This window comes from Trachypithecus francoisi, unplaced genomic scaffold, assembly GCF_009764315.1.
Source record: "Trachypithecus francoisi isolate TF-2019V2 unplaced genomic scaffold, Tfra_2.0 Lachesis_group5, whole genome shotgun sequence".
Lineage (NCBI taxonomy): Eukaryota > Metazoa > Chordata > Mammalia > Primates > Cercopithecidae > Trachypithecus > Trachypithecus francoisi.
Window position 1 is genome coordinate 18114348 of NW_022681470.1, and position 17010 is coordinate 18131357.

Here is a 17010-nt window from a genome sequence, read left to right on the forward strand (position 1 = left end):
TCACCCAAGCTGGAGTGCAATGGCCGGATCTCAGCTCACTGCAAGCTCCGCCTCCTGAGTTTACGCCATTCTCCTGCCTCATCCTCCCGAGTAGCTGGGACTACAGGCGCCCGCCACCTCGCCTGGCTAGCTTTTTCTATTCTTTAGTAGAGACGGGGTTTCACCATGTTAGCCAGGAAAAATAACACATTTTTAAGATGGAAAAGAAATGCCACAGAAAACAAATTACTTCATCAGTACTGGGACAAATTCAAATCCTATGTCACCTCTGACAAGGCACTGAGAACACGGCATCACTTCTGTGCTATTCCTCCCAAAGACAAAGAACCTGGGTCTAATCATGAGGAAACGGCAGATAAATCCAAAGCAAGAACATTCTAGAACATAAGTGTCCTGTGATCTTCATAAGTGCCAAGGTTATGAGGGTCGGGGAACAACTGAGGAAATGTTCCAGACTGAAGGAGACTAAGAGATCAACAACTACATGCTTCACATGATCAGTTATCAAGCAATCAACAGAATATGTGTGGGGCTGTGGATTAAACACTAGTAACACATCCATGTAAACATCCAGGTTTCGATGTTTGTGCTGTGATTCTGTGGGAGAATATCCCCATTTGTAGGAAATACACACAAAAGTCTTTGGGGGTGATGGAGCATCCAGGTTATCAACGAACTCTCAAATGGTTCGGGGAAAATAAGGTTCTTCATTGAGTTTTGACTGTTTAAAAATAAAGAAGTTGCAGGACAAGGTGGCTCACACCTGTAATCCAAGCACTTTGGAAGGCAGAGACAGGAGACTCACTTGAGGTCAGGAGTTTGAGGCCAGCCCGGCCAACATGTGAAACCCTGTCTTCACTAAAAATACAAAAATTAGCTGGACATGGTGGCTTGTGCCTATAATCCCAACTACTTGGAAGGCTGAGGCATGAGAATCGCTTGAACCCAGGAGGCAGAGGTTGCAGTGAGCCAAGATCGCACCACTGCACTCCAGCATGGGTGACAAAGTGAGACTTTGTCTTGAAATAATAATAATAATAATAATGTACAAGGGAAGGAGTATAGAATGTCCCAGAATATTTTTCAGTACCTTCATTTAATTTACTGTGTTTTCCATGCATATTTGCAGCTTAGCTGTATTCCTGGCTCAAATCATTTTTTACCAGATTCAGTCTTCATAGGTGTTTTGTAGTATTTTAACTTGGAATGTAAAATTAAAGTAATACATATGTAATAAGTATGCAATTTATACAGCAATAACATTTCCATATCATTGAAAGTAATTGCCATAATATAATTAGCAGACCATTTTGTAGTAATTACTCACAGGTCTGTGTAATACTTTGTGGCTTATTAATGATAAATGAATATTAGCTATTAAAACTGTATTTGAGCTCTTTTTTATTCCACATATAAGTTAGATCATGCAATATTTTTCTTTCTGTAGCTGGCTTATTTCACTTAGCATAATGTCCTCCAGGTCCATCCATGTTGTGGCAAATGATGGGATTTCCTTCTTTTTTTAAGACTGAATAATATTCCACTCTATGTGTATGTGTGTGTGTGTATATATACATACATTCACACACACACACATATATATACACATACACATATATACAATATGTATATCACATTTTCTTTACCCATTTGTCCATAGATGGGCATTTAGGTTGTGTCCATGTCTTGGCTATTGTGAATAATGTTGTAATGAACACAGGAGTGCAATTATCTTTACGAGGTGGTGATTTCATCTTTTTGGGGTTTATACACAGAAGAGGGATTGCTGGGTTATATGGTGGTTCTATCTTTAATTTCTTTAGGAACCTCCATACTGTTTTCCATAATGATTGTACCAATCTACATTTCCACCAACAGTGTACTGGGGTTCCCTTTTCTCCACACCCTTACCAACACGTATTATCTCTTGTCTTTTTGATAATAGCCATCCTTACAGGTGTGAGATGATATCTCATACTGGTTTTAATTTACATTTCCATTATGATTAGTGATGTAGTGTACATTTTCATATACCTGTTGGCTATTTTTGTGTCTCTTTTAGAGAAATGTCTGTTTAGATCCTTTGCCCATTTTTTAATTGGGCTTTTTTTGTTTTCCTACTACTGAGTTGTAAGAGTTGTTTTAATAAACTTCAGGCCGGGCGCGGTGGCTCAAGCCTGTAATCCCAGCACTTTGGGAGGCCGAGACGGGCGGATCACGAGGTCAGGAGATCGAGACCATCCTGGCTAATACGGTGAAACCCCGTCTCTACTAAAAATATAAAAACTAGCCGGGCGAGGTGGCGGGTGCCTGTAGTCCCAGCTACTCGGGAGGCTGAGGCAGGAGAATGGTGTAAACCCGGGAGGCGGAGCTTGCAGTGAGCTGAGATCTGGCCACTGCACTCCAGTCCGGGCGACAGAGCGAGACTCCGCCTCAAAAAAAAAAAAAAAAAAAAAACCATAGGTAGCCTCCATTAAGAGCTCAGTTTAGAACTGGACTGCCTATGCTCTTTTCTTTTCTCTTCCTTTTTTGTGACAGGGTCTCTTCGGTTGCCCACTCTGGAGAGCAATGGCTCAATCATTGCTCACTGCAGCCCCGACCTTCTGGACTCAAGTGATCCTCCTACCTTGGTGTTCCAAAGCACTGGGATTACAGGTTTGAGCCACTTTGCCTGATCTGAGTTCTAATTCTGACTCCATTGTCTACTAGTTGAACAACATTGGAAAATTGACTTCATCTCTCTTAAGTGTAAGTGTTGTCATCTACAAAATGAGGGTCATGAGCATATTGATCTTATAGGGTTTGTTGTGAGGGTTAAACCAGATACTCCATGTAAATCATTGAGCACAGTTTCTGGTATACATAAAGCATACATAAAACTTTACTATATATATTTTTTAGAGCAACGTCCCAGTATGTTGTCTGGGCTGGTTTTGAACTCCTGGCCTCAAGGGATCTTCCTACGTTGGTTTCCCAAAGCCCTGGGATTACAGGCACAAGCCACTGCCTCTGACTAAAGATGATTATTATGTTTATGGACCTCCATTCTTTAGCCTTCAGTAAAGAACCAAATGTTGTTTGTAAAAAATACCCACTACTGGCCGGGCATGGTAGCTCATGCCTGTAATCCCAGCACTTTGGTGGGGCAGAGGCAGGTGGACCCCCTGAGGTCAGGAGTTCAAGACTAGCCTGGCCAACATGGTGGAAACCCCGTCTCTACAAAAGTACAAAAATTAGCCGAGCATGATGGTGGGTGCCTGAAATCCCAGCTACTCGGGAGGCTGAGGCAGGCGAATTGGTTGAATCCAAGAGGTGGAAGTTGCAGCGAGCCCAGATTAAGCCACTGCACTCCAGCCTGGGCAACAGAGTAAGACTCTGTCAAAAAAAAGAAAGAAAAAAAAAACACACTACTTAGAATGTTATGAGAAAGAGGTATCTATGTTGACCTTTTTAGAATAAAGTGAGACATCCTTTTTGTTTAAACCTTGATGAAAATGTCCTAACCTCTATTAATTACTAGTGCTGCTTTAGTAATTAGAACAAATATTAAAGAGCAATGTTTTTTCTGATAATTGCGTTGCTCGTTGTAATCAGGGGCATTATTAATCCCAACATTAATGCCTATAAAAACAATTACCTAATTGTTTATCAGTAATAGAGAAATGGTTGGAGGTTACACTAAATTTGATGAAATCCCTAATATGAGTGCTTCTTCTTGTGGTTCTATTCTCTTTCTCCTACCATGAGTGCAGTTGTGTTCCACCTAAGTGATGGCTCAGGTTTGCTACATGCGTTTTGTAGATGTCTAGCCTTTTGATGATGATTTTGTAGGAGCCATTCTTCAGTATTCTCACAGTAAGAAACCTGAGGGATAGATGTGACTTTATACTAAGTCCATAACAATATCAATATGTCAGTTCAAACCCCAGTGCTGGTCAGGCGCGGTGGCTCACACCTGTAATCACAGCACTTTGGGAAGCCGAGGTGGGCAGATCACTCGAGGTCAGGAGTTTGAGACCAGCCTGGCAAACATGGTGAAACCCTGTCTCTGTTAAACACACACACACACACACACACACATATTAGCTAGGCGTGGTGGCTCATGCCTGTAATCCCAGCTACTCAGGAGGCTGAGGCAGCAGAATCGCTTGAACCTGGGAGACGGAGTTCGCAGTGAGCGGAGATCATGCCACTGCACTCCAGCCTGGGCAACAGAGCTAGACTCTGTCTCAAAAACAAAACAAAACAAAAAACAACCAACCAACCAACCAACCAACCAAACAAACAAACAAAAACAACCCAGTGTTGACCTTAAGTTGCATTTGTGTCATCCATGGGGTTATGAATTCATGAGTGCTATGAAAGGCTCCCAGCTAGAAGTATCCCTCTCTGCTTCTTAGAATACCTGGGATCCTACTGCTAAGCACTTTGTTCATTTGTGTTAAGCACGAACCTACAATTTCTCCTTTACAGGCAAATGCACTTTAGGGATGGTACTTGTATCAGATCCCTTTATTTCGTTGGGGAACAAGTAGAGTGGGGTTGGTGTGTTTAAAACAGGAAGATGTAGCCAACGGGACAGGGAAGAGACACAAGACAAACTTACAAAACTGGGAAAGGGGCTTTGAAATCATCACTAGCTCACTAAATTATCCCATTTTCTAAGAATAGGAAGATCTATAATAACTTCCAAAATGTTTTTTTTCACTCTAAATGTCTCATGATGTTTGCTTGTTGAAAAAAAAATTAATTTCAAAAGCTGGGGGAAAAAGGTAGGTTGAAACATTAATCAGAGTTATTTGTGCTGCTTTGCAGGTGTCTAGCTGCCTTAAATTACTTTGTGAAAATGTTAATTATCTAAACAACTTAAAATAGAAAAAAAAATCCCATGATAAAAAGCCATTTATCCACCTCCCAACAGCTTCCTTTTTTTTTTTTTTTTTAATTTTTTTATTGAGACAGGGACTGGGTCTGTTACCCATGCTAGAAGGCTGGAGTGCAGTGGTGAAATCATGGATGGCTCACTGCAATCTCTTTTTCTTGGGTTCGAGCCATCCTCCCACCTCAGACCGCTGAGTAGATGGGACTACAGGCATGCATCACCATGCCTGGCTAATCGTTTTTTGTTTGTTTGTTTTTTGGTAGAGATGAGGTTTCACCATGTTGCCCAGGCTGGTCTCGAACTCCTGGGCTCAAGCAATCTGCCCATCTCGGCCTCCCAAAGTGCCAGGATTTCAGGCATGAACGACTGTACCCACCTCCATTTTAATGTACTTTCATTCTTCCCCAAGTCCTTACTTCCTTCCTTTGCTGGCACAGATTCCATGCCCATCATTAGGATCACTCTCTCAAACTCTCCTGCTCCGTCATATATATGTGTCAAAACCCCACTTTGGCAAAACCCAATCCATTGTCAACCCTGTTTCTGAGCCTGACAACTGAATGTAGTTGGAGAGAAACAAAAACAATGGTGGCCCATTTAACGTTAAATTCTCACCCACAAACCCAGATATGTTTCTCTCTAGTCCATTGATCCTTGAACTCTCCTAGATAACTATTTTGACTATTCCACACCTTTCCTCAAACTCCTAGCCCAGGGATCCTCAGTTCTGGCTGCACTGTTGAGTCACCCAGAAACCTTATAACACACCAGGGCCCAGGTCCCACCTCCAGAGAATCTAATTTCCTTGGTATGTCCAGGTGCAGTGGCTCATGCCTATAATCCCATCACTCTGGAAGGCTGAGGCAGGTAGATCACCTGAGGTCAGGAGTTTGAGACCAGCCTGGCCAACATGGTGAAACCCTGTCTCTACTAAAAACACAAAAATTAACCAGGTGTGGTGGTGGGCTCCTGTAATCCCAGCTACTTGGGAGGCTGAGGCAGGAGAATCGCTTGAACCCAGGAGGTGGAGTTTGCAGTGAACTGAGATCGTGCCTTTGCATTCCAGCCTGGGTGACAGAGTGAAACTCTGTCTCAAAAATAATAGTAATAATAATAATTTACTTGGCATGGATCAGACCCTGGATATAAGTGTGTTTTTGAAACTCTCCAGGTGATCCTAACATACAGCCAAGAATGGAAGCTAAACTCCTCGCCCTCCCTTCATCAGGTAGATCTCATGACCTGGCTTCCCACTTCACTAGAAAATCAAATCAGTAAGGAAAGAACACCACAGCAGACTTCCACTAAATCAAGGAATGTGCCTGCATGGAGTCTTTACTCCACTGCCTTCTACAAGAAGACAAACCTTCTACTTGTGCATTCCAACTTGCCACCATTCAAGCAATCAAGGATTTTGCTTTGGCAACGGTTCCCTTTCTCTCCAGCATCTCTCCTATATCCTTTCTATTGAATCGTTCCCGCAATCGTTCAAACATTTGATTTTTTTTTTTTTAAAAATCCCTCCCTCAACTCATTAGCCCTGTTTGGCACCTCCCCTTTCTTCCTTCCTTTTCAGCAAAACTCCTCAAACTTTATATTGACTCAATACCCCCATTTCTTCTCCCATTCTCAGATCCACTCCAATCATAGTTTTGTCTGCTCACTGACAAACCCAGCAGTTAATTCTCAGTCCTCTTCCTATATCTCTTAGCAACATTTGACAGTTATTTGAAAGTATTCCTCCTTGAAGTACTTTCTTAGCCACCAGGACTTTACTTTGTCTCAATTCTCCAGCCTTCTCAGTCTCCTTGAGTGATTCATCTGCTTCATGTTTAGACACCACGTGCTCTGGGAATCCCCCTTAGACCCATTTCCTCTGTATTTATGCTCTGTCCCTGGTGGTTTCATCCAAGATGTATCTATTGCTGGGTCCGGTGGCTCATGCCTGTCATCCCAGCACTTTGGGAGGCCGAGGTGGGTGGATCATTTGAGGTCAGGAGTTTGAGATCAGCCTGGCCAATATGGTGAAACCCTGTCTTACTAAAAATACAAAACTTAGCCTGGCATGGTGGCAGGGGCCTGTAATCCCAGCTACTTGGGAATTTGAGGCAGGAGAACTGCTTGAACCCAGGAGGCAGAGGTTGCAGTGAGCCCAGATCAAGCCACTGCACTCCAGCCTGGGTTACAGAATGAGACTGTCTCAAAACAACAACAACAACAACAACAACAAAGCAAACAAGATGTATCTACCATCTATCTGCTGATGGCACTCACAATTTTATGTCCAGCCTAGACCTGGATGAACTCCAGATTCCTGTTTTCAACTACCTGCTTTCCAGACCCACTCAGATGTGTTAAACTCTACATGTTGAAAACCAAGCTATTGTTCCTCCTCTTTAATCCTGCTGCTCTTGCAGTAGCCCATGCAAACAACAACAGCAAAGCCAAAACCATGGAGTCAACTCACCTCTTTGTCTCACCGTCCACATTTAATTCTTTCATAAAAGTTGTGGGTTCTACCTTCAAGACATATTCTGATCTGACCAATTCTTATCACTTCCATCACTACCAGTCTGGTCCCAAATACCCTCCTTTATGGCCTGGACTATCGCAATGGTATCTGAACTGGTCTTCCTGATTCCAGTTTTCCTCTGCTCCAGTCTATTTGCCTCTAAGCAGCTAAAGTGAGGCCCTTAAAATGCAAGTCAGATCTTATTTCTCTGCTCAATGCTCTCCAGTGGCTTCCCATTTTACGCAAAATAAAGTACAAAATATTGCAAGATTTAACACCCAACTCTTCGATTTCATCTGCTACCACTTCCTCTCATCTCTGTCTCAACCACATCTGCCTTCTCGTTGCTGACTGACCACAGCTAGTGCGCTCCTGCTTTGGGTGCTTTGCACTTGTTTCTCATCCTTGAATGAACATGGCTTGCTTCTTTAATCCATTCAAGGTTCTACTCAAATGTCACCTTATCGGAACAACTTCTCCCAACCAATTTATACAAGCTTGTGCACACACACACACACACACACTCTCCACCACAATCACAACCACCATCAGTCTCTGTCCCTCTGCTTTTTATCTCTTGTCAACAACAGGTATATACATACTTCCTGGGTTGTTTATTTTTTGTCTATTCTCTCCCCACTGACAATTTGAATGTAAGTGCTATAAAAACAGGGTCTTCATTCTCTTTCTCTGATTTATTTCCAGTGCCTAGAAGGGAGCCTGGCACATAATAGGACTCAATACATATTTGTTGAATTAGTGAGTGAATGAATGAATGAATCAATCAATCAATGAAAAAGTCAGATCATCTCAATCTGAACACAAGGGAATTTTCTCTAGAGTTTCCCAGAGAATTGTCCTGTTTCCTTCTTTCTGCCTCACTGTGTTGGCTTCTAGATAAATTTACTACATAAAAGCATTGTGAGAGAGGTTGGACCCTTGGGTCCCTGAGTTAGATATGACCCCAAATGTCACCCTGTGCCATTCATATTCTCCTCTGACCTCCTCCCCAACATGTGGGCCACCGTCCAGCAGCTGCACTCTTTCTCCCCCTACCCTCTCTCAGCTCCAGGAGCTTCTCCTTAGCTGTAGCTCCCTCCTTTTGGGTGATGAAGGCAACATGGGGAGAAGCAGCAGCTTCACTGACTCCATCTCTGCCTCCTCCATCCATAGTGACCGGCAACATGCAGACTTCCCAAGCCTCATCTGGCCTGTGCAGTCTGGAGCTGGCCAGGGCACTCTCTGCCACATTAGCATTCATGTTCTTTTCTGTGTCCTGCCACAGCTTGACTATTTGCAAAATTAAGACTTGTAAAACTACCAGGGAAAAATATATACTGTATTCTATGGCTTCTAAGATGCCCTCTTCCTTTTTTTTTCACATTTCACATCTCTAACATCAGGAATGTCTTATAATTGGTGCTGGGCAAGTGAAAATCCCTGTGCAGTTAACAGAGTCTGAGTCTATGCCAACTTCACTGCTATTCCTAGGGCATGCCTGACCTCATATACCCCTTGGTGTGCCAGGCCACAGGCCTTCTGAGAACCACTGGAAGAAGGAAATTGAATCTAGTTATTGTATGAAAACCTTGGATTAGGTAAAACAAAACAAAACAAACAAAACACCAGCATCAAGATCTTATTTCTCTGCTCTATACTCTCCAGTGGCTCCCCATATCACTCCAAATAAAATCCAAAGTCTTGCAAGATTTAACACCCACCCAACTTCCTCTTTGATTTCATCTGCTACCACTTCTCTCTCAGCTCTGTCGTCTGCCTCCTCAGTGCTGACTGACCGCAGCTAGCATGCTCTTGCTTGGGGGACACACAGAATGGGAGGCCAGTAGCTTGGATGAGTTAGGAACACTTGCATAAGAAATACAGCATACCAAATGCTCTGAATGACTTGGAGGAGCATATTGTGGAGAAAACCTGGGCATTGACAGCTCTGAGTTAGAAAGTAAACAAGGGTAGTGAGATTCTGAATGTGAAATTCAGAAAACTTTAACCAATTAACTTATATTTTATCTGTATGCATGCAATAAAGTGATACATAATAAAAATCTATCCAAAAATTATTATCAAATAGCTTTTTCAATAAGTTTAAATTATAATTAGAACAGAAAAGAAACCATTGTATCATAGTTTCCTATGGCAGCACTTTTTCCTTTTTGGTGATACATAAAGCAATGGTTCACTGTACCATGAAAGGAGGTTTAGACTTAATGAAATATGGTGATTAGCCCTAGTTACATAAAAGCATGAACCACTGGTTTAACAAAACCTAAGGAATCTACTACACAAATGATTGGCTTTTTACTACCTTGAGCTATTTGAGAAAACCATAAAACCAAAAGCTCAATATTAATCTAAAATTAATTATATTTTATAATTAAATTATTTGGAAGATGTTTTCAAATGACTCAAAGTTAAAAGATCTCAGTGTGATATTGATTCTATAATTACTCTCAGAAATGATGCTACTAATAAAAGTTAATGATGTAGAATCAAAATGGTAATTATCAAATAGGAAGATGCCAGCCAGAGGAGAAAATTTTTTGTTTTCCAATTGTTTTGTCCCCTTACTCCTTCTCTTACCACAGTGAGAAGCAGTCATCTGTTTTCAAAGGTTGGAATGTTTTTACTTTTCTTGTTTGGAAACACTGGCTTAAACACATGTACATCCTATAAAATACTTCAGTATAAGTTGAAATATTCATCTAATTTTTATTGGACAAGTTTTGAAGTAACAATTTGATTTCTCAGTGTTTCTTTTGTGACCATATAATCCTCTCCTCAGTGTTGCATGCAGTGTGAGCTACAAGCATTTGTGAGCCTAGGAAGCAAAAGGTCTCAAGGTTTCCTGGGGATTAGTACTATACAAATGCAAATTAGGGACACTGGAAGACTCTGTCCATCCTTGTCACTGCTGTTGTTTTGTTCCCTGGTTCCTTATGGGTAGCAAAGCAATTCATTGTTTTTAAAACACATACCTTAGCTGTTGACTTTTTCATTGGCTAACTGGAGAAGAAAAGAAGGAACTCTTTCCTACAGATTTTAACTCTCTGAATCCCATTCAATTATTTTTTCCATTCAACTATTTTAAATAGATAACATGAAATCTTGCAGGAGCCTCACACGATTCCTAATTGTAGAATTTGAACTTGAGCTACGGAGTCTTACTCTTCTTCTTGCATCTCCAATCTATGCTTTACTATCACCCTTTTTGATAAGTCAGATTACCTGTACCCTCTTCAACATCTTTCAGCTGGTTAGCACAGTATATAGGTATGTTGGAAACCAGATATTTTCTGTGGTTTAATTCTTCCAAGAGAGTCGAAATGCTTTGCAAGCACTTCCTCATTTTTCAGCCAATCCACATAGTAAGGAATGTTCCATGAATCTTTTCGTTTTTATATATTGTCTATTAGTCATGATCATGAATCCATGCCTGTGCAGAGCCCCTGATTTGGAAGGAGGAACTACGGGGGCTGGGGAGGGGAGGGCATGAGTGAAGGCTCCTGCTCGACCCTAGAACTGACCCCACTTGGCAAAATGGTCCTTCACCCTTTATGCATTCTTAGAAATCGCAACATGCCTTTCAGTTTCATGTAACTACAATTTAGTTAATGCCCAGTAGGATTTGTAAGCCCTTCACATCTCTGAGGATTTATTTTATTTCAGAGTGAAAGTGACTTTATGGCCCATTTACCATTAGTGTGACTTATTGCATTATTCGAAGAAGGTGGAGGGGAGCAAGAAGACAAGGCAGTCTCCCTTACGTGTATCGCCATCAACAGGATGACTACCACACATTCCTGCCCAAGGAAGAGGGGCGGATGCAACCTTTCTGTGCTATTGTTTATGAGAGCACCCAAGCCTGGGTGATCATGCAATATTTTACCAGATGAGTGTTTCAAGTGTGTGTGTGAAGGAGATGTTAAAATAGAGGTGTGAGAGTAATCAATATTTGGAAGTAATGGATATTTTGAGTTCAAAATATGCCACACGTCAACGATGATGAGGAATGACTAGCTACTTAACTCCAGTGCTGGCACCCTTAAATTACAGGGATACTGAAGCGAGACGGAGTTAGCATCTGACCGGCGACCAGCAGTGGACCGGCGAGGCGCGCTCCTAATTAAAGCGAGATTCCCAGAAGCTGGACAGCCCCTGTATTTATGGGAGCATGCGGTGCAGCTGGCAGTGACCCCCAGGAAGCCTCGAGCAGCCGCCGCGGGAGTAGTGACCTCGGGCCCGCCGCCTACCTGGAGCGTTTCGGCGGCGCCTGGTTCAGAACCACGGGGGCGGACAGCTCCCTGGAGCCGCACGCGGACTGCGGAAGCGGACCTTGAGCCGGGTGGGTCAGCGCTCTGTCCGCGGACCCGGACCGCTGGAAGTACCCGGGGCGCCCTCCCCTCCTGTCCCCCGGTCCCGCCCTTCCCACCCCGCGCTGCGCGTGGCGGTCCCGGGCTGCGTGTCCTTGCAGGAGGAGACCGGCCCTGCCGCCGGCGGCCCTCCCCCTTCCTGCGAGTCCCAGCTGCGCGCCCCGCCCCGCCGAGGAGGGTGGGGGCGTTCCCCGCGCCGGGCCCGCCCAGCTCCCCCGCGGCCGTCCGGGCCCGGCTCCCCATTGGCCGGCGGACCGGAGGGGCGAGGGGGCGGGGCCCGCCTCCGGCGGCTCGCGCCCGGGAAGGTCGGCAGCCCAGCGCCGGAGGCCGTGGGGAGGGCGCGCAGGGACGCGGCAGGCGCCGAGGAGACGCATCCGCGGCGGTGGCAGTAGCGGCGGCGCCTGGTCTCGGCCGCAGCCTTTGCGTCCTGCTCTCGCTGGGTCGCCCCTGCCACCCCCGCGCGCGGCTCGCCTCCCGCCGCGGCCCGCAGCCTGCGGCGCCCGAGCTCCGAGGGCGCTTTCCCGGGCGCTGGGCCCGAGGCGGCCAAGACGGCGGGCCGGCCGGGCACGGGGCGGCGGGCGCTCTGCTGCGGGCTGCGCTGGTGGGGGGCGGCGGGCCGCGGCGCGGGCCCAGGGCCCGGCGCGTGCGGCTGGGAGGCACTGTGGGGGTCGGGCGCGCGGGCGGCGGCCGGGGCCATGGCCGAGGGCGGCGGGGGCGCGCGGAGGAGGGCGCCGGCGCTGCTCGAGGCTGCCCGCGCGCGCTACGAGAGCCTGCACATCTCGGACGACGTGTTCGGCGAGTCCGGCCCGGACAGCGGCGGGAACCCCTTCTACAGCACCTCGGCCGCCTCGCGCTCCTCCTCGGCCGCCTCCTCGGACGAGGAGCGCGAGCCCCCTGGACCCGCAGGGGCCGCCCCGCCGCCGCCCCGCGCCCCGGACGCGCAGGAGCCGGAGGAGGACGAGGCCGGCGCGGGCTGGAGCGCCGCGCTGCGGGACCGTCCGCCCCCGCGCTTCGAGGACACCGGCGGTAAGGGGCGGCCCGCGGGTGGGTGTCGGGGGCGGCGCTGGAACCCGGCGCGGGGGAGGCGTGGGTGCTGGGGCGGGGGAGTCCAGACGCTCCGTGGGCTGGCTTGTGGGTGTCTCTCCGGAAACAAATGAGTCTGCAGGAGTGGGGATCGGTCTGACTGCGCCTGGGGGCTCCGAACCCTTGGGTAGAGAGGGTGAGGCGGAGGCCGTGGTCAGCCCTTTTCCAGTGACAGGGTCGTCGGGCACCTTTTACTTCACTTCCTGGGAGCACCCCAGCCCCTGCACGGGAAGCCTGTCACACCTGTGGGTCGGACTTTAGGGGTGGATTGAAGTTAGGCTTTCCTAGTTGAGGGGGCTTTTCTGAAAGCCCGGCGTGGCTGGTGGAGGCAGGTGGAGTCGTTTTTTCACTAACAGCCCAAGAGCGAGCCTTACGGCAGGTGACGGGGGCGAGGCAGGTTGCGGTTGGCCCAGTGAGAGTTGAGGGAGAGGCCACCCGCGACGTAGTTTTCTCCTTAATCGGAGAAACTTTGCCTGTCCGCGCCATTCCAGATCTCTTGTTAAGAATGGGGAGGAGTGAAGGGACCGATTGGGCAGCGTTAAGGTGTTTGCTTTTCCGCCAGAAGGTACCTTCAGGTGTGTCCTGCTTACCATTGTGGTCACAGACAAGCCTCGAATACCTGGAGAAGGCTGGGGTGCTGGAAGCTGCTGCGGCTGCCCCACTCCTCTTCACTGCCTGTTTTTGTGGGAGTTGGCTGTTGAAATATCACTACTTCCTCTGTAGAAGCTCCGCAGCCTCTGCCTTCTTTGAAAGCTGCAGACCAGACGCCCTCTCATGCTGGTGTTTCTTGTTCCACGGCCTTCTGTAGCAGGCCCGTGCTCCTGCATGCTGTGTTCTTCCGTAGAAGTGCGCGCAACCGGTGTTGATGAGGGCCAGGGAGTGGCCGCGGTGGGCATGATGCGGCTTTTCCTGTGGCCTTCTCTGATTATTGTCCAACCGGTCAGGAAAAGGCACATGGGAAGGCAGGCCCAAGGGACCTCCAGCTGGTGCCTGGACTTGGATCTGGACATCATGCTGCAGCCTGCTGGGAGGCGGGTAGGGTTAGCTGGACTCTCTCAGTAGGGAGTGGTCTGCAGACCTCTGGCAGGCTGCGGTGTGGATGCATGGAGCTAAAGCTGGGCTTGCAAAGTCACAGTTAGCTGTGCATTGCTTTCGGGGTGGGTACATTTTAAAGCATATGCATTTGGGCTGTAGTTAAGAGCTTGGGAATTTTCAAAATCATTGACTCTGTATAGTCCTTTTATACTGTCCTGTATTTTCCAGGATGTCATTAAGGCCTCCGGGCCCTAGACAGCTGTTTTCCATATTGGCTCTTTAAGAATTGTACCAGTCCACAGACCTGGTTTGGCAGACTTTATGCCGTGAGCATCTGTGATCTAATTTCGATCCTGGAAACATTTGAGATACAGGTCCACCTGGGACTGCACAGCAAGTCTCTCCGTGTCTCAGGGCAAAATAGAGAACTTGTACTAGGTCAGGCCTAGTTATGAATAAGAATCCTGAATGTGCTGATTTGAGAAGGGTGGGCACATTGAAATAAATTTTAAATCCATTTTATATTTCTTAGTAACCTTGAAATGGGAGAAATTCTGCAGCAGAGCCATTTAATCCAGCCACCGCAGCACTTATGGTCATGAAGAGCAGGATCGTGTGTCATTTAGCATTAGGTTCAAATTCTGCTTCCTGCAGATGCCCACTGAGTTCACACCTGTACCGAAGAATCAGTCAGGCCCTTTAACCAAAGACATTAGTGGTTATTGCCGGTATTTTTACCCAGTTTTGTTTTCCTGCCCTGTGTGGGAGCTTGCCTTTTAAGTCCACATTTGATTTAGAATTTCCTCTTTGCAGATTTCACCCTGAGGGAAATTTGGAGTGGTGAGGAATGGAGGGATGAGGTTGATGGCCTGTTAAAACTTGAATTTGGATTTCCCCAAAACAATGGAATATGATTTATGGGAGCTGAAAATAGATGCAGAAGCGTGGGTTTGGTCAGAGAAAATCCTTGCGCCTACCAGTGTGGAGGGAGATGGATGTGTTTATTAAGAGGTTGAAAGCTGCACCCCAGCCACTCTGAGAGCAAAGAGGATCAGCCTGCTAGGGTTTACCAGAGCACAGTATCTAAAACGCTCCGACAAGCGTGTGCTCCTCACTTGCAAAGAATGCAGCCTGGATCTCTCTTCCATCTTTGTTCCCCCATTTATTAACAAATCTCACTGGATGGGTAGAGTGGGGTGGGGAGGAAAGCAAGCAGGTGGCATTTCTATCTCTAATCAGGCTTTATAATGGAAAATTTTTAATCCAAATTGCTCTTGCTGCTGGAATCAGATGAGGAAAAAACAGAATTCGAGATTTGATAGAGGCTTCCTGCCTTGCTCCTACTGTAAAAACAGGTATATGTGTATGTACATAAATGTGTATTTTATTGAAATATGCAGGTATGTAAATGTGTGCATGTAACTGGGTATTGTATGCAAATGTGCATTGCTTGTGCTAGGTTTCTGGGGTTTTTTTTTTTTTTTTTTAATCAGAAGGATGACCTAGAAACCTTTGCAGAGTCGCTGTGCATGAGGGAGGTAGACACTGGGGACCATTATGAGTTGTAGTGGGAACTGCCACATCCCCCCACCCCCACCATAAGGGGAGTGCGCACAGTAGGAGATACTTGGTGCTCAGTCGAGAGGAGAGGAGAGGAAGGAAGGGAGCAGTGCTAGTTTCTGTACAAGCCCTAGAAGCACCATTTCTGTAGTTCAGGTTGGAAATGCTAGCCATTCTTCAGGCTGTTCTTGTCTTCCCAGCCCTTTTCTTGTATTTTTCAGTGTATTTAGCTTCCTGGATCAGCCTCTCCGGAAGTGCAGCCAGTAGTTATGGATGGAGAGGGCCTTTGCTCACTCCTCTTGTCTCCTCTCTCACCTCCCCTAGGTTCTGGTTGTGCATTGAGGTGTGGATCCTCTCGGGATGGCTTAAATGCACACGCTGTGCTTGTTGGGGTAGCTGTTGGGCTCTTAACCCCTGTGGAGATGCATGATCTGCCTGGGAGCTGAAGTGCCTACTGGGACTACAGAGCCTAGAACCTTCTCTTAACCAGACTTGCAGCATATATCCCCCCAAAATAGCCCCCTCAAGCTGTCAGCCTGCCTGCCCACTGTGCAAATAACCAACACAGCATGTGAGCTCACTCTTTGGAAACAGAATGAAATTCAGGCCCGGCTGCTTTTTGAGCCTCTGCCCTTTTGGTTTCTTATTCTGAGCAGTCTTGTGATTCGTTTCTCGGAGGAGGCAGAGAAACAGAAAAGATTTCACAGATGCTCCAGGGCTTCCGTCTGTTTGGTTTGTCAGTCCTTTGTCATGGCTGGCCGGGATCTGAGCTGTTCGCTCTTTCTATTAGAGGTTGGACTTCATAGAAGGGGGGGTGGGGGGGGGGAGAGAGAGAGAGAGAGAGTGTGTTTTCTCCCCCCATTTACCATATCAGCAACCCTCTAATCATTCAGTGGGGAGGTATGACCTTGAGCAGCTGGAGAGAAACATAAGGCATTGGAAATTAACATTGTTGAATGTTTTATCTTGACAGTTTGTTGTTGGTTTAGAGCCTTTTTAACAAACAAGAAAAGAAAAATCTTTCTCTCAAAACCAGAATTAAACTGAGACCCTTGGCTCCAAAGGGGTTTGTGAACTCAGAGACCTGCAACCCTTTCTATGGTGTTAAGTGTTAAGAAGCTGCTCCTACCTTTAGCTCTGTACAGGATTCTGTGGTTCCAGGAGGAACTTTGAATCTTGGTGAGCTGCAAGATAATCTTAGGCAAAGCTACATAGTAATCAAGTGCAAGACTGTGTGTCATCTTGCAGTAGCTGCACAGAATTCAGAGAAGGGAGCTTCCTGGGAGAGCTGTTTTGCTCTTTTCCCAGGAGTCTGTTCATGTAGGGGGTGAAACTGGAGCTGCTACTGCTAACCCTCAGTTCTCATTTGTCACTTGTGTTTTCATGCATTATTATCAAACTGTCTTCACAAGGACTCTGTGGCTGAGAAGTTGCCACTGCCATGTGACTGGGAAAGGAAGTTGCTGCCTCCACTTTCCTGGGGGTGATGAGATTACTGGGTTAAGTGATCACCATCTAACTAGTCAGACTCAGTAACTCAGGAAATGTAG

The 17010-nt window shown here is 46.5% G+C and overlaps 1 protein-coding gene across 2 annotated transcripts in view; it reads left to right on the forward strand.

Annotated features, from left to right (window-relative positions):
* Positions 1–12419: 12419 nt before the first annotated feature.
* The window catches only part of PGBD5 (piggyBac transposable element derived 5), a 111796-nt gene continuing 107205 nt past the window's right edge, over positions 12420–17010 (forward strand). The window contains exon 1 of one of the 2 annotated variants that reach the window (XM_033197361.1): positions 12420–12808. In XM_033197361.1, the coding sequence (XP_033053252.1) occupies positions 12478–12808 (331 nt within the window). In that variant the 5' untranslated portion in view covers positions 12420–12477. The remainder of the gene's footprint in view (positions 12809–17010) is intronic. The other variant, XM_033197360.1, reaches the window with a different exon arrangement.